Genomic DNA, 21,963 nt, shown 5'->3' on the forward strand with positions numbered 1-21,963 from the left:
ATATGTTGCATAATATTACATCATATTTACGAGGATATCAAATAACCCTATATTTTTTTAATGTTATTTTCGTAAACCATTATTATTTGTATTGACATATCTAAACTTAATACTAGGAATTCGGAAAGAAGATTACGAAATCAAATCTAACATTCTTCAAGACTGAAATAAATAGAAATTTAAAAAAAAAACCTGTTAAACTCGTAATATATTTTAAAACCTGTTGCATATTGCGAAATTTAATCGGCTTTTAATAGATACAAAATCATGTAAATATAAAATATACGAGTATCTCTTCGAGTCATCAGATGATCGTAAGATAATTATAAACACCTTCCAAAACAAAATTATCAAGTGACATTTGTGAATTGACGCAGCTGTCAAAATGATCCGAAATTCGTTATATTTACGCTCTCTTTGCCGAAATTGTTTTGTTTTAAATAATGTTTCAAAGAGATTTCTTTCTTCTACACAAAGTGGGAATGTCGATAAAGAAAATCATTACGATATTATCATCGCCGGCGGCGGAATGGTGGGATGCACACTAGCGTGTAATTTAGGTTAGATTCTTATTTTTATCACAAGCTATAAAAATTGTTTTAACGTAATAACGTATTGTTTTATAAACTAAAACTATAGATCTAATTATAACTATCACGGTTTTCGATAATCTCATGAATTAGAACTGCAATCGCAAGAATCTTAATTTATTTTTTCAAAACATATTACATACATAAGTCATATATACATATAAGATTCCCGATGAGTAATTTCTATTTCTTATTCTGGGACATGGGATCAAGGTCAACAAGACTGGAACACAAATAATAAAGTTACAAAAATGTTTTTTTTTTTAAATAACCAAAACTAATACGTGGCAAAATATAAAAAACAATAAACAGGTATAATAAATAGGCATAAGAAGCATTTTTAAAATAAATAAATTAGAAAAACATAAGGTGAGAAGCATATTTAAAATAAACAAATGAGAAAATATAACAAAAGAAAAAATATATAAAACATAAGGTAAAAATAAAATGACAAAATATGACCAATCACTACATATTTATAATATTCTCAATATTATTAATATTAAAAGCATTTACTTTGTGGTTAGTCATTTTTACTTATTTAATTTTTTTTACAAAAATGTTAATAAAATTAGTATATAACCACTCGCCGAGATTTTTACGTCTACCGGTTTCGAGACGTACCCGTCTCTTCGTCAGGACAATCACTAACACAGCATGCAAACAATACTACCCTTCACCACCATAGCACCATTTACACACTCAAAACTACACAAAATGTCTAACACATGCGATTTTTGGTCGACCCGAAGACCAACATGCACTATAGTTTTCAATACAGACACGCGTTACGAGCCGAGGTTAAACGTGCAATAAAATCATATTTATCTTTTCACAAAGTATTTTTTTATATCATTTATTTTGGATCCCCGAATGGGTTCTATTTTGTATATCGCTCACTCCTTTCAAGAACGTCATAAATCAAAATACTTGATTTTTCAGGAGAACGTTTTTAAAGTTTAAACATATAATACAATATATTAAAAATAAATATCAAGCCACTTATTGAACTTTTTACTGTGCAACAGAACTTTTTTGGCAAAACCTGAAGGTTTTTTCTCCATTTGAAAAATATTTATTATATTTAAAAAAAAAAATAAACAATACCTTTTCTTCAAAATGCAAAAACAACACTTTCTGCCCTGTAGCGGGTAAATATTAAGTTAAAAATATGCCGCTTTCGCTGGGATATAGTACATTTTCTGGGCATTCCAAAAATATGCATAGCTGAAAATTGTCAAATTTTGATTTATGACGTTCTTGAAAGGAGTGAGCGATATGTCACGCAGCTGGTTAATTTGGGTACAGGCAATATATTTTAAGGACCTTACTCCAAATTTAGTAATGTTTATCGGCTCCACATGTATTTTGTTATGTCCTCGTGTATTATGATTATGAATTTCTTTGTTAAAAATGGGTATGGTGTTGCTGTGAGTCGTTTTAAACATTATTTGAAGCATTGTATTTGTAATCTCATAAGTTGGTAGAATGTCAAAAGGTATTATGTTAGTGCTCAAATAAATGTCTTTTACATGAGTGGTGTACGGTAGTAACCGTAGTACGGTAGTTACCGCCTTTGTGGTGTAATGGTCAGCACGCTCGGCTACCGTTCTGGAGGTCCCGGGTTCGATTCCCAGGGGGGTCAAATAAATTTAAGTGATTTTTTCACTCTAATATTTATTCAATATTACCCTGGACTGGTACCTGAAGCGGAGGGCTGATCACCTTTCCTTCGTGTGTTTACGATCAAGATAACACTGCGTTTATATAATGCAGTGCCCTATGCACCATTGGGGTGCGGATAAGGGGTTAGAGAGAGTACGGTAGACGAAATATATTTCTAATAGCTCTAACTAACTAACTAACTAACCATCACGCCGCTTTGCCGCAGAGGTAGGCAAAGAGAATAGAACGCCACACCACTCTGTCTTTGCAAACATTCTTCGCCTCTTCCACGTTCCTGCATCTCCTCATACATACCCGCCGATTGTTACAACTCCTAACCTGACCACTTTCAAGTATTTGGCATACCCGATCGTGCCATGTTTTTCTCGGTATTCCTCTGCTCTTTTTTCCACTTACATTCGCCTCATAAATTTGTTTTACCGTTCTTTCCTCACTCATTCGTTCTACATGTCCAAACCATCTTTCTTAATTTTATCGATAATGCTTATCTCAGCTTTGCATTCCTTCCTTATTTCACTATTTGCACATCTATCATACATCGTTTTGTCGCACATTCTTCTGAGAGATCGCATTTCGACTGCATTCAGTTTACTTTCATCTTTCTTTTGCCAACTCCATGTTTCACTTCCATACATTAGAGTTGGAACCAGGACTCCGTTGTGCACTGCCAGTTTAGCTTCTGCTGATAGGTTTTTATTTGCTATAACTGATTTCAGTGCACCATTCACTTTGTTCCCAGCATTCACTCTCCTTTCTATGTCTTTATCAATCTTTCCATCCCTAGAAAACATTCTACCCAAATATACGAAATTAAATCTAATAGCTCTATTTTGTATAACTTGTATTTCGGAAATTCTCTTCTTAGTTGTGAAACCCCAGATACAGCAAAGGTATGACAGGTGGGAATGTATCATGGCAAAAAAAATTGATCGGAGCATCGATAAAGAGAGAGTACCCTGCAATCGATATAATACTCCTGTTATCGGGACAATTTTTCTTTTAATGTGTTCCGACCATGAGAGCTGGGAGTCTACTACTAAACCCAAATACGTCGTCACATTGCTCCAGGCGATCATTTCCGATGTTTACATTTAAAGAAATATTTCCTTTTCTACCGAAAAGAATGTAGTGCAATCAACGCTAAACAATGAAAACTCTAAAAAAACTAAACCAACCATCACGCCGCTTCTCCGCAGGGGTAGGCAGAGAAAATCGAACGCCACACCACTCTGTCTTTGCAAACATTCTTTGCCTCTTCTACATTCATGCATCTCCTCATACATACCCGACGATTATTACGACTCCTGACCCGGCCGCTTTCAAGTATTTGACATACCTGATTGTGCCAAGTTTTCGTCGGTCGTCCTCTGCTTCTTTTTCCAACTACATTCGCCTCATAAATTTGTTTATCCGTTCTTTCTTCACTCATACGCTCCACATGTCCAAACCATCTCAACACACCTTTCTTAATTTTATCGATAATGCTTGTCTCAGCCTTACATTCTTTCCTTATTTCATCATTCGAACATTTATCAAACATCGTTTTGCCACACATTCGTCTGAGGGATCGCATTTCGACTGCGTTCAGTCTGCTTTCATCCTTCTTTTGCCAACTCCATGCTTCGCTTCCATACATAAGGGTTGGAACCAGAACTCCATTGTGTACTGCCAGTTTAGCTTCCTCTGATAGATAATGCAATGAAGAGAACAACGCAAGAGTGTAGAAAACTCTAACGTTCCTTGAATAATCGTTTTCCCGGATGTGTCGTTTATTTCTTCTACCCCGAATTCATTTCATAAATAGATCGCATCGATCGTTTCTCTAACACCATTTGATATATTTTGTCTGTTTTTTTACATTCATTTAAATTTTCTCAATACAACAAAATTGTAACAACATTTGATGACGATATCCCAACATATGGGATACAGACTATCGAAAGCTTGTGTTACCTAAGGTTGGCGGATACAGCAGAAGAGATCTGAAGTTGGTTAGGTTCTGTTCAGTTTTGTATTTTTTTAATATATACATTATTTACGTCTATAACCCTAACTGTCCATCTCCTCCTCCCCTGACCCCTCCTCTCTTTCTTAAACTTGCTACCTGATTCTACCTAATTGTTAATAATTGTTTTTTAGTTTTTTGATAAAATCTATTACATCAGACAATAATATGTATTAACTTTTAAAAACGTCTGAGACATTACTATCTGTCATTAGAATCCTAACTGTCGATCAAACCTCCTCCCTCTACCTCCTTCCTAAACTCCCTTCTTCCTTTGCCCTCCTTATTATCGTCTTTTGTTAATTTATGTTTTTTTTAAATGTCAATTTGTAATTTATGTTTTTTAAATGTTCAAGTACTATCTACCCTCTGATTGCAAACGGCTATATATGGTATCAAACGTTTTGATCAATATCACTAGTCCGTCTTTGGTCGGTTGGAAGATATTGCTTTTTAGCAATAAGCCCGCCAATGTACTTTTTATTTTCTGTACATGAAGTTTAAATAAATAAATAAATATAACTGTATTCTTCTTAAAAATTTAACTTGGTTTTGCAGATTAGGAGGACAGTATCTTTATTTGATCTTATCTCCTTGTGTATTGACCTCGTAATCCCGCATTCATAGTTTATTCTCATTTGTTTATTTTAAATATGCTTTTTTACCTTATTTTTTTCTCATTTATTTCTTTTAAATATGCTTCTTATGCCTATTTATTATACCTGTTTATTGTTTTTATATTTTGCCGTGTATTAGCTTTGGTTATTAAAAAAAAAAAATGTCACTTTATTATTTGTGTTCCAGTCTTGTTAATCTTAATCCCATGTCCCAAAATGAGAAATAGAAATTATTCATCGGGAATATTATATGTATGACTTATGTATGTAATATGTTTTGAAAAATAAATAAATAATATCAACAGGTCCCTTTAAAAACGATAGAGGTTTCACTATATTTGTATTTGATTTGATTTAATTAAAATTAATTAAACCATATCCGCTCCCTAGGTGGAGCATATGAAGTCCACAAACTGTCTCTAGGCTTTTCTGTCGGCTGCCAGCTCCCTTGCATCCTCCCAAGTCAGATCCGCATCCCGAAGTTCTGACGAGAACTGCCGACGAATTGTCAGCAGTGGTCATCCTGGGCGGCGCGAACCTGATGCCTTGTAAAAGAGGCAAGCTTGATGGCGGCTCTCAGGAGGCATGCGGAGTACATGGCCAAGCCAACTGAATCGCCTAGATTTGATAATTTATTTTTTTTGTTTATTTTAGCAAAGAACCCCAAACTGTCGTCGCAGCGTATATTGCTCCTCGAAGGAAGTCCAGAGCAGAAGTTCACGTTGAAGGAGCAGCACAGCAACCGAGTATCAGCTATTAACCACAACACCAAGAAGTTAATGAAATCTATCGGAGCATGGAAACATATTGAAGATATGAGGTATCAACCAGTCAAACACATGCAGGTTTGTGATAATTATTATTAATCAATTTGGCAGTCACTTTGTAGTGATATCTATCCATTTATTATTTAACTTTTACTTGGTAAATACCGCTGTTGATTAACACATTGTTGGCAAGCGGTTTTCCATCAACCCCTGCCCCAAACAGTATATTTGGGTTTATATACTAATCACAAGTAACAGCTAACCAAATTTCAATCTGTACAATGTTTTTTTGGCGTCTCTCGTGCTCTACCAAAAGTAAGTAAGTTTCCAAGAATTAACATATAGTTAATAATAATTTTACATATAGTCCATTGTTTGATTCGACATCGATTAAACACGATTCGTCAATATCCAATTCGAACCCCCCCCACTCCTCTCATCCTACAAGTATATAACTAGATTCGATTCCTAGTCTAATTTTAATGTACGTTTAACCTCGGCTCGTAACGCATGTCTGTATTGAAAACTATAGTGCATGTTGGTCTTCGGGTCGACCAAAAATCGCATGTGTTAGACAATTTGTGTAGTTTTGAGTGTGTAAATGGTGCTATGGTGGTGAAGGGTAGTATTGTTTGCATGCTGTGTTAGTGATTGTCCTGACGAAGAGACGGGTACGTCTCGAAACCGGTAGACGTAAAAATCTCGGTGAGTGGTTATATACTAATTTTATTAACATTTTTGTAAAAAAATAAATAAGTAAAAATTAACAATAATTATGGGAGTTGAACACTGCAATCTTTTAGAACACAACCATGATACACGATTTACACACAACAAAGATTTGATAGTCCCAAGAATTAACCATAAATATGGGAGTCCAACACTGCAATATGTCGTCCTGAACATTTTTAATTTGTCGCCGACGGATGTTAGAGGTCGAAATAAAATATGGAACAAAGGCAAAATAAAGGAATGGGTAAATGATCAAGAGTTAATTTTATGAAAATTGTAAAATGTTTATATTCTTAATTTTTTTCTTTTTTTTGTGTATATTAGGTTAAAATCGTTAAAAACAGTAAAAAATGTATTAAAAAAGAGTCCGCCTCCGTGGTGTAATGGTCAGCGTGTTTAGCTACCGTGCTGGAGGTCCCGGGTTCGATTCCCAGGGGGGGAGGTGAAAATAAATATTAGTGATTTAACACTGTAATATTTATTTAATATTACCCTGGACTGGTTCCTGAAGCGCAAGAGTGATCACCTTGCCTTCATGTAAGTAATGATCAAGATAACACTGCGTCAATTTGATACAGTGCCCTATGCACCATTAGGTGCGGATAAGGGTTATAAAAAAAATTAAAAAAGAATTCCACCGACAAGACACACAAGGTGGCTTGGTGGGTCTCTGCAAAAAAAAATACTCTAAATATATATAAATTGTGATTTAGATAAATGTATATAAATAAAAATAATAATAATAATAAAAAAAGCAAAAAGAACACTTATAAGCATCTTCCGCTCTCTAGTCACAGTATGTTTCACTTGAGAGTAATTGTCCTTGTCTCGGGCAGCTCTAAACAGCCCCTCGACGGCCCTGATCCAATCTCGTATGTACCAGAGCCAGGAGATCTGCCTTCTGCCCACACTTCGTAGACCTTCTATTGTGCCTTTTATGATTAGGTGCAATAGATAGTACTTCTCTCCTCTAAGCACATCCCCCAAACTATCAACTCATTATTGTCGGCCAGTTTTTCATCAACCCCGACCCTAATTATACTCAGACAGTCTGCCGCCCGACCCTCAGTATACTAATCAAAAGTAACTGCAAACCTAATTCTCATCTGTATAATTTTTTTGGCGTATCTCGCGCTCTACCAAAAGTAAGCAAATAGAACGCTTATAAGCGTCTCTCGCTCTCCACCAACAGTATGTAAAAGCCTCTTTTAAGCATTTCCCGCAAACAGCGTAATCAATCAATATTTTGGGTATGTCAATTAATATTTAACTAACCATCACGCCACTCTGTCTTTGCAAACATTCTTCGCCTCTTCTACATTCATGCATCTCCTCATACATACCTGATGATTATTACGACTCCTGACCCGGCCGCTTTCAAGTATTTGACATACCTGATTGTGCCAAGTTTTCCTCGGTCTTCCTCTGCTTCTTTTTCCAACTTAATATTTTGGGTGGGTCCATAGATTTGGGACGCCAGCTCCGATGCCATGATCACCTTCAACAAGGACAACCTAGAGGGAGATGTCGCCTACATTGTGGAGAATGATGTACTCCTACACGCTGTCAATACCGAACTATCATCTCCCGATAATCCGAATCCGGTCACCGTAGTCCACGGTGCGAAAATAGCCGACTATGCTCTTCCCGGCAGCGAAGGCGGGAAACCCATTGTAAAGATGGAGGACGGCAAGCTTTATTCCTGCAACCTTTTGGTAAGTCAGCTCAAAATTTTAATATCTCAACTCTTGATTTGTTGATCCGTGATTTCTAGCCAAAAAAAAGCTACAGATCTTTTTAAATATTAACTATTTAGTTATCCATCACGCCGCTTCGTTGCTAGGGTATGAAGAAAGAATTGGACACCATACCAATGTGTCTTTGCAAAAAATCTTCGCCTCTTCCACATTAGTGCATCTTATCACGTACTATTATTATTATTCCGACTCCTGGCCTGACCACGCCAAAGTATTTATAATACTTGATCATGCCAAGATTTGCTCGGTCTTCCTATATGCTATAGTTATTTGTCTATCATGAGTCATGTGACCATAGACGACATGGCCAAATGACACAATCTATTTGTATATACTTATACCACCTTAAATTTTAAATAAAACGCTTGTTTTTTACCACTTGAGTATTATATTGTTACGACTAGTTTTGGAAGCTACAGACGCTTCCATCTACGGGTTTAAATATTGTGGCAACCCACACATCGACTATGGCAACTCAAATCGAGTGAAATAGCGAGCTCCCTACACAAAGCCCGCAACGAACGGAAGCGAGCCCGTTACACTTCGTCGCCGCTCCTCCTCAGATCGACACGTATTTCAACTGTTCTCATATTAGAATCACGCGATTATTCTTAAGTATTTTCTTGATTGTAATTCGATAGAACTGAATAAATTTGTGTTAAAAGTAATCCGCTTTCATCTTGCTTCCCTTCTGATAAATTAAAGTGGTATTCAACTAGAAACCACAATATAAACTAGTTTATATTCAAAGAAACATCTGTAGCTTCTGAAACTAGCTATAACAATATAATCCTGTGGTAAAAACTAGTGTTTTATTTACAGTTTAATCATATCTAACTGCAAAGTGAATGCCAAAAGAATAAATAACTTATAACACCTTATAATTAATGGTGTTTTTTTTAAATATTTAGTTCCGTTATTTAATGTATGGTCAATGAAAACAGGTTGTAGAGCTTTATTTTGAATTACTCATAATATCTTTGGGTAGACGTGGATAGCTGGGAAGTGATTTATTTTTATTTTTGTGAGTAATTTTTAAATGTGTATGTAAGGATTGTTTTAGCGTATAGCTGTTTGACTGTAATAGATCTATACAGGTTGCAATGACATAAGGAGCCATAGGTACATGAATTCGATCTCCAAATAGAAGAATAATATGGAATCAATCAATTATGCACTGGTGTATATGTATATATATTTTTTTAATTTCTTATTTTCTTACAAATATCAATACAAAATAATCAACATGTAAATTAGTTCTCGGTTAAAGTCCATTCACGGGGTCGGTTGTGTGTCATTTTTGTTTATACTCTGAAGGGCGTCTTCGAGCGACGCCATTCTAGCATCCACCGATTTCTGGAACTGCGCCATCTTCTCACAGAGCTCTGTGATTTGGCTGGCCAGACTCGCCCCGTCTGGTTCCCTCTTGATGGAAGTGGTCTTGAACATTCTGGGCCCGATGCTGGACACGTCGGAGGTGGTCCTCGGCCGCAGGCTGGAGTTGTGGTTCCGGAGGGTGGACTGGTGGCGCAGCTTGATGGTCGTGTTGCGATCCGATATGTTGGGCGTTCCCTGATAGCATTTGAGGTTCCTCGTTGCCGCTTTTGCCTGCTCTTTCCTGCTTGCGACTAATTTGTATATGTTTGTGATCAAGCTTCGCGGTATCTGCAAAGAATGATCATCAAAAATTATTTGAAAAACCGTATAAGCGTAAAATTGCATATTTTCGAGGTAATGTTTTTTGCCAGTACACCCACAATATATCCTTCAATTGACACCTTCTTTCACATATGATTCTCGGCAGCATCTATCGTTAAGTTTTTTATTAGCAGAGACCTCTATTAGAAATGTATGTAAGCTTCTTCCCGAATTATTTTACATATAAGAGAAGCTTTGATAATGTTTTTTAAAGAGGTCTCTGCTAGTCAAAATCTCAACTCATCTATAGATGCTACCAGTGAATGTGTTTAGGTATTAATGCAAAAACAGGAAGAAGAATGTTTGTTACTCACTCTGTTTTCCCTGGGATCGTTGGGTCTGATGACCAGCGCCCAGCGGTATGGCTCGGACAGCAGCAGTGCCCCCTTGTGGAGGAGCGCCAGGACCCTGAGGGGCATCCAGCGCAGCAGGGGGCTGAACAGCAGGCTCTCCATGCGAGCCACCTCCCCGGCCTGTCTGACTAGCCTGTCCAACCCTGCGCTCTCTTGCAAGGCCTGCAATATACACAAAAGGTCTGAGGGAGAGAGTCATACAACGATGGTGGACAAAGATAAGAGAAAAGACCAAGATGTGGCTTAAATTGTAAAACAAAAGTGGAACTGGGCAGGTCATGTGGCATGTATGTCTGAAGATAAATGGACAAAAAAAGTGCTTGATTGGAGGCCTAGAACAGTGATTAGACCCCAGACAAGATGGTCCGATGCCGTTAGGAAAGTGGCAGGCCTGCACTGGAAGAGACTCGCGTCCAACAAACAACTGTGGAAGTCCAAAAGGGAGGCCTTTGTTCAATACTGGACACAAGAAAAAGGCTAAAGAAGATTTTGTGAACCAGGCAGTCGCCATGGATCTTCCTCGAAAGACATCTAGAGGAAGATCAAAAAATTAATAGACGCTACAGAAAAATAAACTTGATACAAAGGCATGGTCTAGGTGATGGTGTCCATGATAGAATGACCTACAACCTGAGGATGAGGAGAGCTACCCCAACAATCTACAAAGACAATAAGTTGGGATGAAGCCTGGAAGAAGAAGCGGAAACGTTTAGATTTAGCTTCACATACGGTGTTTAAAAATGACGTGTCACAATTTTTTAAAAGAAAATGTGGTATTAACCAAGTAAAATAAATATTCACACTTAATGGATGTTTCGACTAGTTTGTATGAATCTGCCAAATGACTCATCTACTACTATACCTGATCAGAGAACCAGCATATAAATCTCACCTGGATATCGCTGACAGCCAGACCCACGAGCAGGTTGGTCAGGATGATGGTGACCAATAGCACAAAGGTGATGAACAGAGCGTGGGCCGTTCCCGGATAGAGTATTTCCTGTTTATCGTCGTCGGGATAGAACAGGTCTTCGTACTCCACCTCTCCGGACATCATGACTATCGTCTTCAGGAAGCTGAGGAAGATGTTGAAGAACGGCTTGAAGTTTGCGAACAGCACGCCGAAGGAGAACGCGAAGGCTATCAGGAGGCAGGAGTAGGCCATCAAGAACTTGGAGAAATTCACTGAAACTGGTGGACAAAACAAGCGTACGAAGAATGAATTAAAAGGTCTTCCAATGCTGTTTAATTTGCCATCAATGAGGTTTTGACAATCTTGGAGCTAAATTTGAAGCCAAAGAAGGATTTGATGATGCAAATGTGTGGGAAAATCGATGTATGACAGAATTACAAATAAAGAGACATTAGAAGAAGACATTATGAAGACATTAGAATCTAATTTATTTTATTTATTTATTTTTAGGTACTTAGATGCATTTTTTTTACATTTTATTAATTGTATGTATTACGGCTCTTTAGGCATAGCCTGTGTTGAGCCGAAATACTTACATGTTAATACAAATTTTTTTTTTTTTAATTTTGCAATTTATGCCTTACAAGATACAATAACAATTTACAATAGAAAGGTCGTACAATAAAATAATCACAATATTAAGCCAGGATTCAAATTAAGTATGTTTCCACCTTGTCCCTACCAACGAGAAGCGACCATCGACAGACATTGTTCTTAAATTTAATTATTTCTTCAATACCTTCATCTCATTAGATTCATTAGATGAAAGCTTTGAAGAAATTATAAAGTAATATGAGTTAGGGATAGTTAAAAAAATTAGGAAAAGCTCTTTCAGATAGACATGTGGTACGAATGGATAACAAAAAATTTAAAATATATATTAAAATGTATATATATTGCAAATTGAATGGTACAATAGAACGAGAAAGACCAAGAAAGACTTGGCACAACTAAATCAATCGCAACCTGAAATCTTCTTCAAACCCTTATCCACACCCCAATGGTGCATAGGGCACTGCATCATATAAACGCAGTGTTATCTTGATCGTTGACACATAAAGGAAAGGTGATCAGCCCTCCGCTTCAGATACCAGTCCAAGGTAATACTGAATGAATATTAGAGTGAAAAAATCACTTATATTTATTTGATCCCTTCCCTTGGAATCGAACCCGGGACCTCCAGAACGGTAACCGAGAGTGCTGAACATTGCACTATGGAGGCGGACAGAAGTGAACCTGAAATCTGGCCGAGTCAAAATTAAAACAAGAGTGTCAGGACAGACAAATGTGGCGTTTCATCCTCTTTGCTTATCTCTGCAGAGAAACGGCTTTTTAGTAGAGAAGTAGCATAGAACCGCGGAATCATAACAATGACATCGCAATCGTAAGATGTGGTAAAAGAAATTATTTTTACACGGGAGAATTTAAAAGCCTTTTTTTTAAAGATCTTATAATACCTAGCCCATTGTAGAATGTTACCTGTCGCAAACATTTGGACGTAAAGCCCAAACATGGGAAACCTTCCCACGATCAGCATCAGCTCCACCCAAGCCAGGAATATCCCTATCGCAGCCGCGTGATGTTGCCAAGTTGACAGGTCCATCTTGATGTCATCTTCCTCGCCTGGAACCTGAAACATCATCTTCGACATCACTTCTGGAGTTCTGCTTATCCTACTCTCCCAACTAGCAAAATAATTTGGGATAAGAATAAAGTTAATAAGATAAAAAAGAAGGGTGAAAGTAGACTGAATTCAGTCGAAACGATCTCTCAGTGCAGCAAAACCATGTATGATAGACGTTCTAATGGTGATATAAGGAAAGAATGCAAGGCTGAGATAAGCATTATCGATAAAATTAAGAAAGGTGTGTTGAGATGGTTTGGGCAGGTGAATCGAATGAGAATGTAAAGCAAATTTATGAAGCTTATATAATATAGAATATAGTTGGTAATAGGAGCAAACAAAGAGGAAAACTTGGCATGATCAAGTATTTCAAATACTTGGGAGTGGTCAAGTGTGATTGGTAGTCTGGAGGGGAAGAAAGGAAGAGAAAGATGCCCCACACGATGGACCGATCAAGTTAAGACAGCAGCGCACTTGAGGGATAACTGGAGAAAAGTCATTGCCTTGACAGGGGTCACAATCTTAGTAATGAGGAGTAAGACGGAGGAAAGAAGAAGACTGGTTTTATATTGAAACTGACTTCTTTCGTCAGCAAATTGCCAGTAGTCCTGGGTTCATAAGCCCCAACATTTTTACCAGAATATCCTTGAAGGGTATTTTGAGGGAGAGAAGAATGAAAAAGATTGAATATTGGCCAAGACTCACCGCGCACATGAAGACGCTGATGATGACCAGCCACTGGAGCCAGTTTTCTCCCTGCTTGATGTAGGCCATCGGGTTGTGCAGCACTTGGAACAGCTCCCGGACCACGAGCAGGAAGCTCAGCGCGATCAGGAAGTACCCGACCACCTTGACTATCAGCGGGACTTGGCATTCTTTCACAAACGAATCTCGAGTTTCCGGCGGACAGTCGCGCAGATAAACACCTGCAAAATATCAGTCAACCCTTCAAAGCTGTCCAAATTGTCACTGGACAACGCAACAAAGGCTTCGATATACACAAAAATCTTAGTGAATTAACATTTTCGGTATGTCCAAATATTATTTTTTTTTGTTGTTGGAATCACTTCATACATATACTATCTAATTCTTTTCTTTTCAACACTACATATTTCTTTCACAGAAAAATATATTTTTTCAATATAAAAACAGTGTTTTAAACAAAAAATTCATTACTGAAATATGATAGATCTAAGATCTATGATAGGTCTAAAACGTACGAATGACATAGATCAGACACATAATAAATGTTAATAATACAGGAACAACCTGAAGTGATAATTTTGGTTTATAATAAAATTAAAATTTCATTAATTGATTCGGCAGTCACTTCATAGTAATATCTATCCGTTTTTAATTTAATTTCACTTGATAAATACCACTATTTCTTAAAATCTATTGTGACACGTGTTTCGATGCATTCTGCATCCTTTTCATCATCACAGTGTTTGAAAATGATGCGGAAAGCATTGTAACATGTCGCTCACTCCTTTCAAGAACGTCATAAATAAAAAAACTTGATTTTTCAGGAGAACGTTTTTAAAGTTTAAAAATATAATGCAATGTATTTAAAAAATTACCAAGCCACTTATTAAACTTTTTAAAATGCAACAGATCTTTTTAGGTAAAACCTGAAGGTTTATTCTACATTCGAAAAATATTAAGTGTTTTTAAAAAAATAATTAAATAATACCTTTTATTCAAAATGCAAAAACAATACTTTCTGCCCTGTATCGGGTAAATATTAAGTTAAAAATATGCCTCTTTTGCTGGGATATAGTACATTATCTGGGCATTCCGAAAACATGCACAACTGAAAATTGTCAATTTTTGATTTATGACGTTCTTGAAAGGAGTGAGCGATATAGATTACTGCTCAACAATTTTAGTTTTGGCAAATGAAGGAAATTTAAATAAATTGGAAATTATATAAAATAAAGCGATGAGAATGGTGCTCAAGACAAATAGATATAATACTATAGAAAAAATGAGAGAAGAACTCAACTGGTTATCTATAAAAAATAGACTAAAATTAAATATGCTGATCTTTATATATAAATTTTCAAACGATAAATTACCCAAATATTTTAAAGATAAAATAGTTAAACAAAAATTTTCATGAACATATTACTAGAAATAAGGACAAAATAAGACTGCCATTGTTGAATAAAAACCAAGTCACAAAATTGTTTAATGTGTAAGGATTTGAAAATGTATGATGAGATGCCTGAATGTATAAAGAATGAAAAGATTCTGAAAGAATTTAAAAACAAATGTATTGTTTACTGTAAGAAGATGTAAATATATATATAACGTGGTAATATTTTCCTTTTGAAAATTAAGTGTAAATAATATGTAAAGTGGGTGTATAATAATAAAATAAACAATGTGTTGCTTTGTAATTAAAGTTTATAATTAAAGTTTATTCTTAATTTATCTTTATAATAATTTTTATATCTATCTATCTATCTATCTATCTGATTCTGACAGTTAATAATATTATCGGAAGTCTTTTGTTTTATACTGAGCGACGCATGCGGCATCTGGTGGTAGAACTGTTTTATGTAGGTACTTTTTGTAAGTACTTAATAAAATGTATAGGTAGGTACCTAGTTATTTTATTACATCTCCCCCCTTGGGGATGAAAATTCATAGTAAAATTTTCACTCGTCCTCCGGATCATCTTCTTGTAGTGAAGGGACTGGTATAAGTTTAGTGATATGATAAAGTTTTTTTTTTTTTTTTTTTTCTTTTTTTTTCGTTCTTTTTTCTTTCTTTCTTTTTTTTGTATTTTTTTTTTCTTGACCCTTTTAAAGAAGACACAGTTTTTTTCAATCCATTTGTTTTTTTCTTTTGAATTCCTTCATTTTTATTCAGATCTCTTAAAGTATCTTCTAATATAACCAAATGTACAACTTTTAATTGTTCATCTGCATTTTCATTCGATTCTAAAACTGGATTCCTGCTTAGACAATCTACTTCTAAATTCTTCTTTCCTGGAGAATATTTTATTTTATCTTTCGTAGAAGTTTTTTCTACTTTATTTTTATTTTCATTTTTCAAGCACTGTTTCTGTGTTATTTGTATGTCTTCATTTTTATTCTGATCTTTTGAAATATCTTCTAATTTAACCAAATTTACAACTTTTAATTGTTCATTTGCATTTTCCTCCGATTCTAATACTGGATTCCTGCCCACACAATCTGCTTCGAAATTCTTCTTTTCTGGAGTATATTTTATTTTATATTTTGTAGAAATTTTTTTCACATTATTTTTATTTTCATTCTTCAAGCACTGTTTCTGTGTAATTTGTAAATCTTCATTTTTATTATTAATCTTATCATCCTCCTTTGTTTTAAACCAGCACGTTGCTTCAGAGTGATATCGAGTTCCCTTATTTAAATTTTCACAAATCTTACATGGACTTTTATCTTTAATTTTATCACTAGTTCTTAGATTTCCACGTCTTCTTTGATTATCTTTTAATCGTTTTCTTTGATCATCTTCTAATTTTTCTCTCTCACTCCGAACATATTGTAGTAATTGTTTTAATACATGTAATGTTTCATAATCCATTTCCATATTAACAAAATTGTCGTTTTATAACGTGGTAATATTTTCCTTTTGAAAATTAAGTGTAAATAATATGTAAAGTGGGTGTATAATAATAAAATAAACAATGTGTTGCTTTGTAATTAAAGTTTATAATTAAAGTTTATTCTTAATTTATCTTTATAATAATTTTTATATCTATCTATCTATCTATCTATCTGATTCTGACAGTTAATAATATTATCGGAAGTCTTTTGTTTTATACTGAGCGACGCATGCGGCATCTGGTGGTAGAACTGTTTTATGTAGGTACTTTTTGTAAGTACTTAATAAAATGTATAGGTAGGTACCTAGTTATTTTATTACATATATATGATGTAAATTAAGTGTAAATAATAGTGTTTTCTAGGGATGGAAAGATTGATAAAGACATAGAAAGGAGAGTGAATGCTGGGAACAAAGTGAATGGTGCACTGAAATCAGTTATAGCAAATAAAAACCTATCAGCGGAAGCTAAACTGGCAGTGCACAACAGAGTCCTGGTTCCAACTCTAATGTATGGAAGTGAAACATGGAGTTGGCAAAAGAAGGATGAAAGTAGACTGAATTCAGTCAAAATGCGATATCTCAGAAGAATGTGCGACAAAACAATGTATGATAGATGTGCGAATAGTGAAATAAGGAAGGAATGCAAAGCTGAGATAAGCATTATCGATAAAATTAAGAAAGGTGTCTTGAGATGGTTTGGACATGTGGAACGAATGAGTGAGGAAAGAACGGTAAAACGGATTTATGGGGCGAATGTTAGTGGGAAAAGAAGCAGAGAAAGACCGAGAAAAACATGGCACGATCAGGTATGCCAAATACTTGAAAGTGGTCAGGTTAGGAGTCGTTACAATCGGCGGGTATGTATGAGGAGATGCATGAACGTGGAAGAGGCGAAGAATGTTTGCAAGGAGAGAGTGGTGTGGCGATCTATTCTCTACCCCTGCGGGGAAGCGGCGTGATGGTTAGTTAGTTAGGTAGTTATTTAATATAAGCTAATTAAAGAAATAAAAAAAATAAAAATAAAAACATAACCGTGTTGAGGGCAATGGAATATCCGCCTAAAGATGTTTTTATTTCAACATGGATTATATCTATGGAAGTTACATGTGGAAAACGATATCTGACGAATGTATTGATTTTACAATCATTATTTGATTACATCATACAATGATTAAAGAAAACACTTGTTTTTTACCACTTGAGTTTTATTATAGACTACATGTTTCAGAAGTTAAACTTCCATCATTCAGGTCTGTATAATAACTAAAATATAAAATATAAAATTGTTCTATAAATAAGGAGAGGGGAAAGTAAGGGGAAGGGGTTAGTCAAGGGGCGGAGTTTGAAAACAAAGGAAAAATGGAAAGCAAAGGTGAAGAATTTTGAAACAATTTTAGGTTTTTTTGGATTTCTAAATTTTCAAGATAATTCATAATTTGGCCTTTATATGGAACAAGGTGTAATAATTTTAATTTATGAGAGTGAAATGAGTGATTAGTATCTATTATGTGATTTGCAAATTCCGAAAAATAATTACTAACAAGACCGCTATGATGTTCTTTAATTCAATCATGATGATTAATTACATCATCATGATTGAATCTCAAAGTAAGACAGCAAACCTGTGGATGAGTTCTTGTTACCTTCAATAGCTCGTAAACATATAATTATTATTTATTATACAAACTAAACTCGTCTAACAACTTCAGTACGTCTGCGATAATTATATGCTAGAATAATCGATTGCTGGTACATTATTTCTAAATACGCAGTTGTTACTTCACAATACGGATCTGAGCATGAATTTAATAACTAGATCTTCGCAAACAATCTTCTTCTTCTTCTTCAAACCCTTATCAGCACCCCAATGGTGCATAGGGCACTGCATATAAACGCAGTGTTATCTTGATCGTTAACACGTGAAGGAAAGGTGATCAGCCCTCCGCTTCAGATACCAGCCCAGGGTGATATTGAATAAATATTAGAGTGAAAAAATCACTTATATTTATTTGACCCCCCCCCCTGGGAATCGAACCTGGGACCTCCAGAATGATAGTCGAGCGTGCTGACCATTACACTATGGAGGCCAACAATCTTCCAAATTTATGCACTCCTCATACATCTTCTTCTTCCTGGCTACATCCCAGCTTGCAATGATTAAAGAAAACACTTGTTTTTTCCCACTTGAGTTTTATTAAAGACTACATGTTTCAGAAGTTAAACTTCCATCATTCAGGTCTGTATAATAACAGACAGTTATTATACAGACCTGAATGATGGAAGTTTAACTTCTGAAACATGTAGTCTATAATAAAACTCAAGTGGTAAAAAACAAGTGTTTTCTTTAATCGTTGTAACATGTCTTACCACAAAGTTAATGCCGAAACAAAAATAAAACATCCCAGCTTATTGTCCTTATATATATATTTTTTTTTAGAGGGGAATTGCATTTATTACTTACCTTGCTTATTATGTACAAGGTTTATAGATCATTTAGTGGATTTTTGTTTCTTCTAGCTAATTAAACATGTTTTTATTTGAATCTGTGTTGGGAACAGGAGGGATAATCTAGTGTCCTTATAGACTGCTGGGGTCAGCTCTCCTCGTCCTCGGGTTATAGGTCCTTCTGTCCTAGATAACGTCACCTAGGCCATGCCTTGGAATCATGTTATCTTTCTGCATCACCCATGAATTCCTTGGTCTTCCTCTAGATAACTTAGGAGGAAGATCCATTTTTATTGCCTGGTTAACTAAATGTCGTAAACTGTAAAAATGACGTTTTTTGGATGAAAGACAGAGCATAAATGCTAGAATAACAGAACCGTCAAAATTATAGATGTCTCAAAAATATCATTGTATTTCCCAACATAGAATGAATCGTCTTTGTAGACTGTTGGGGTTAGCTCTCCTCGTCCTCGGGTTGTAGGTCCTATCACATACAACGTCACCTATGTAGGTCATGCCATCGAATCATGTTATATCTCTACAGCATCCACGAATTTGTCGGTCTTCCTCTAGATGTCTTTCGAGGCAGATCCATGGCGATTGCCTGCTTCACAATGTGTTCAGGTTCTCTGCGTCCTATGTGCCCATACCATCTCAATTGTCTTTTCTCTACCTTCCTGTTAATGTTTGTTACGCCCAGGCTTCAAGGAATGTGTGAACTCTTTATTTCGTCTCTAAGGTACACTCTCCATACATACCCCCCTATTATTCCGACTCCTGACTTGACCTCACGCTCACTTCTTTCAAGAACGTCATAAATCTAAAATTGTCAATTTTCAGTTATGCATGTTTTCGGAATGCCCAGAAAATGTACTATATCCCAGCAAAAGCGGCATATTTTTAACTTAATATTTACCCGCTACAGGACAGAAAGTGTTGTTTTCGCATTTTGAAGAAAAGGTATTGTTTAATTATTTTTTTAAATATACTAAATATTTTTCAAATGGAGAAAAAACAATTAGGTTTCACCTCAAAAGATCTGTTGCACAGTTAAAAGTTCAATTAGAGGCTTGATATTTATTTTTAATATATTGTATTATATTTTAAAACTTTAAAAACGTTCTCCTTAAAAATCAAGCTTTTTGATTTATGACGTTCTTGAAAAGAGTGAGGCCATCATGGCCATCAACTGGGCTGAAGAAGTCGTCCAGAGCACTGAGGAATCGATAGTTTTATGACGAATGCGTGATATAGCCATTGAACACCAGTTAGGTTCGTTGGTTTAAAAGAAAGTATCTGATTTTTAAAGCTAAAATAAAATGATTAATTTTTAAACAGTTCATTCAATTTTAAATGAAAAACACATGAGTTTATTTTATGACGACTAGTTTCGGAAGCTATGCTTCCATCTTCAGGTCCAAATGTAAACTGAACCTGAAATATTTTGACCTGCAGATGGAAGCATAGCTTCCAAAACTAGTCGTCATAAAATAAACTCAAGTGGTAAAAAAACAAGTGTTTTTCTTTTAAAACTTCATCATGTCTTACCACAAAGTCAATGCCGAAACAATAAATAAAATTCATTCAATACCTAGCTAAAAATGTAAAATGAACAGCATTTTCATGAATTGAAATTTCATTTTTTTCTCTCATTGTTCTCAAAACACGCAGTAATCCGAACGGTTTCCTAATCCGAACAACCCACTGCACGATGTACATATAGTACGATGTACATAGGTATGTTCGGATTAGCGAGCTGGCATTTTGTAATGTATTTTTTTTATTTATTGATTTGGCGTTTAATTTGTAGAACTCCATTTTAATTTATGTATTAATTTTAAATCAAACACAGATTTTTGAGTCTACTAAGTTGTATTTTATTAACAAAAACACATAAAAAATTATATTGTGACAATTGTTTCGCCTTGTTAGGGCATTATCAAACGAATGTGAAGATCAAATGGACTACGGTCCTTATGTAGCTATACAATTCTAAGTGACAGTTTTAACACACAATTGTCACAATATAATTTTTTATGTGTTTTTGTTAATAAAATACAACTTAGTAGACTCAAAAATCTGTGTTTGATTTTAAATTAATACATAAATTTTGTAATGTTATTGTTTCTAGTTCTTATGTCAATCTTTTTAAGGTCTTATGTCCAATAAACCAGATATCTCGGTAGTTTGAGTTGCGTTTCCTTTTCTGTAGCCGAGTGACGCCAGTTTATTTACCTCGGATAAACATTTTTTGGTCTCTCGCACCTCCTACGCCTTTGCTTGACATTCAAGTACGTTTTTTTAATTCTCTAGCCTTATTCGATCTTCTTTATTTATTTAAACTTCATGTACAGAAAATAAATAAGTACATTAGTGGGCTTATTGCTAAAAAGCAATATTTTCCAACCAACCAAAAATAAACTAGTGAAATTGATCAAAACGTTCGATACCATATATAGCTCACTCCTTTCAAGAACGTCATAAATCAAAATACTTGATTTTTCAGGAGAATGTTTTTAAAGTTCAAAAATAGAAAACAATGCTTTAAAAATTAATATCAAGCCACTTATTGAACTTTTTACTGGGCAACAGATCTTTTTAGGTAAAACCTGAAGGTTTTTTCTCCATTTGAAAAATATTTAGTATATTTAAAAAAAGAATTAAACAATACCTTTTCTTTAAAATGCAAAAACAACACTTTCTGCCCTGTAGCGGGTAAATATTAAGTTTAAAATATGCCTCTTTTGCTGGGATATAGTACATTTATTGGGCATTCCGAAAACATGCACAACTGAAAATTGACGATTTTTGATATATGACGTTCTTGAAAGGAGTGAGCGATATGGCTGTTTGCAATCAGAGGGTAGATAGTACTTGAACATTTAAAAAAATATATAAATTACAAATTGACATTTAAAAAATATAAATTACAAAAGATGATAATAAGGAGGGCAAAGGAAAAAGGGAGTTTAGGGAAGGAGGTAGAGGGAAAAACTAAGGGAGGAGGTTTGATGGACAGTTAGGATTCTAATGATTAATAGTAATATCTCAGACGTTTCTTAAAAGTTATTAGAGAAGGTGCATTTTTTCTTCTTCTTCATATCCAATAAGGTATC

General features: G+C 35.1%; 2 protein-coding genes across 3 annotated transcripts in view; one reads left to right on the forward strand and one right to left on the reverse strand.

Annotated features, from left to right (window-relative positions):
* Positions 1 to 338: 338 nt before the first annotated feature.
* LOC148310797 (ubiquinone biosynthesis monooxygenase COQ6, mitochondrial-like) overlaps positions 339 to 21,963 on the forward strand; it is a 66,238-nt gene continuing 44,613 nt past the window's right edge. Inside the window, exons 1-3 of the mRNA XM_088257769.1 lie at positions 339 to 560; positions 5,553 to 5,743; positions 7,864 to 8,112. Coding sequence (XP_088113895.1) covers positions 386 to 560; positions 5,553 to 5,743; positions 7,864 to 8,112 — 615 coding nt within the window. The 5' untranslated portion in view covers positions 339 to 385. The remainder of the gene's footprint in view (positions 561 to 5,552; positions 5,744 to 7,863; positions 8,113 to 21,963) is intronic.
* Positions 9,342 to 21,963, reverse strand: part of LOC148310798 (transient receptor potential channel pyrexia-like) — a 46,577-nt gene continuing 33,955 nt past the window's right edge. For both annotated transcript variants that reach the window (XM_088257767.1, XM_088257768.1), the window contains 5 exons: positions 13,508 to 13,728; positions 12,658 to 12,808; positions 11,098 to 11,396; positions 10,167 to 10,367; positions 9,342 to 9,819 (listed from right to left, as the gene is read on the reverse strand). In XM_088257767.1, coding sequence (XP_088113893.1) covers positions 9,430 to 9,819; positions 10,167 to 10,367; positions 11,098 to 11,396; positions 12,658 to 12,808; positions 13,508 to 13,728 — 1,262 coding nt within the window. In that variant the 3' untranslated portion in view covers positions 9,342 to 9,429. The remainder of the gene's footprint in view (positions 9,820 to 10,166; positions 10,368 to 11,097; positions 11,397 to 12,657; positions 12,809 to 13,507; positions 13,729 to 21,963) is intronic.

Source organism: Brachycentrus maculatus, unplaced genomic scaffold (assembly GCF_059751285.1).
Source record: "Brachycentrus maculatus isolate JH-2025_06_01 unplaced genomic scaffold, ASM5975128v1 h1tg000087l, whole genome shotgun sequence".
Lineage (NCBI taxonomy): Eukaryota > Metazoa > Arthropoda > Insecta > Trichoptera > Brachycentridae > Brachycentrus > Brachycentrus maculatus.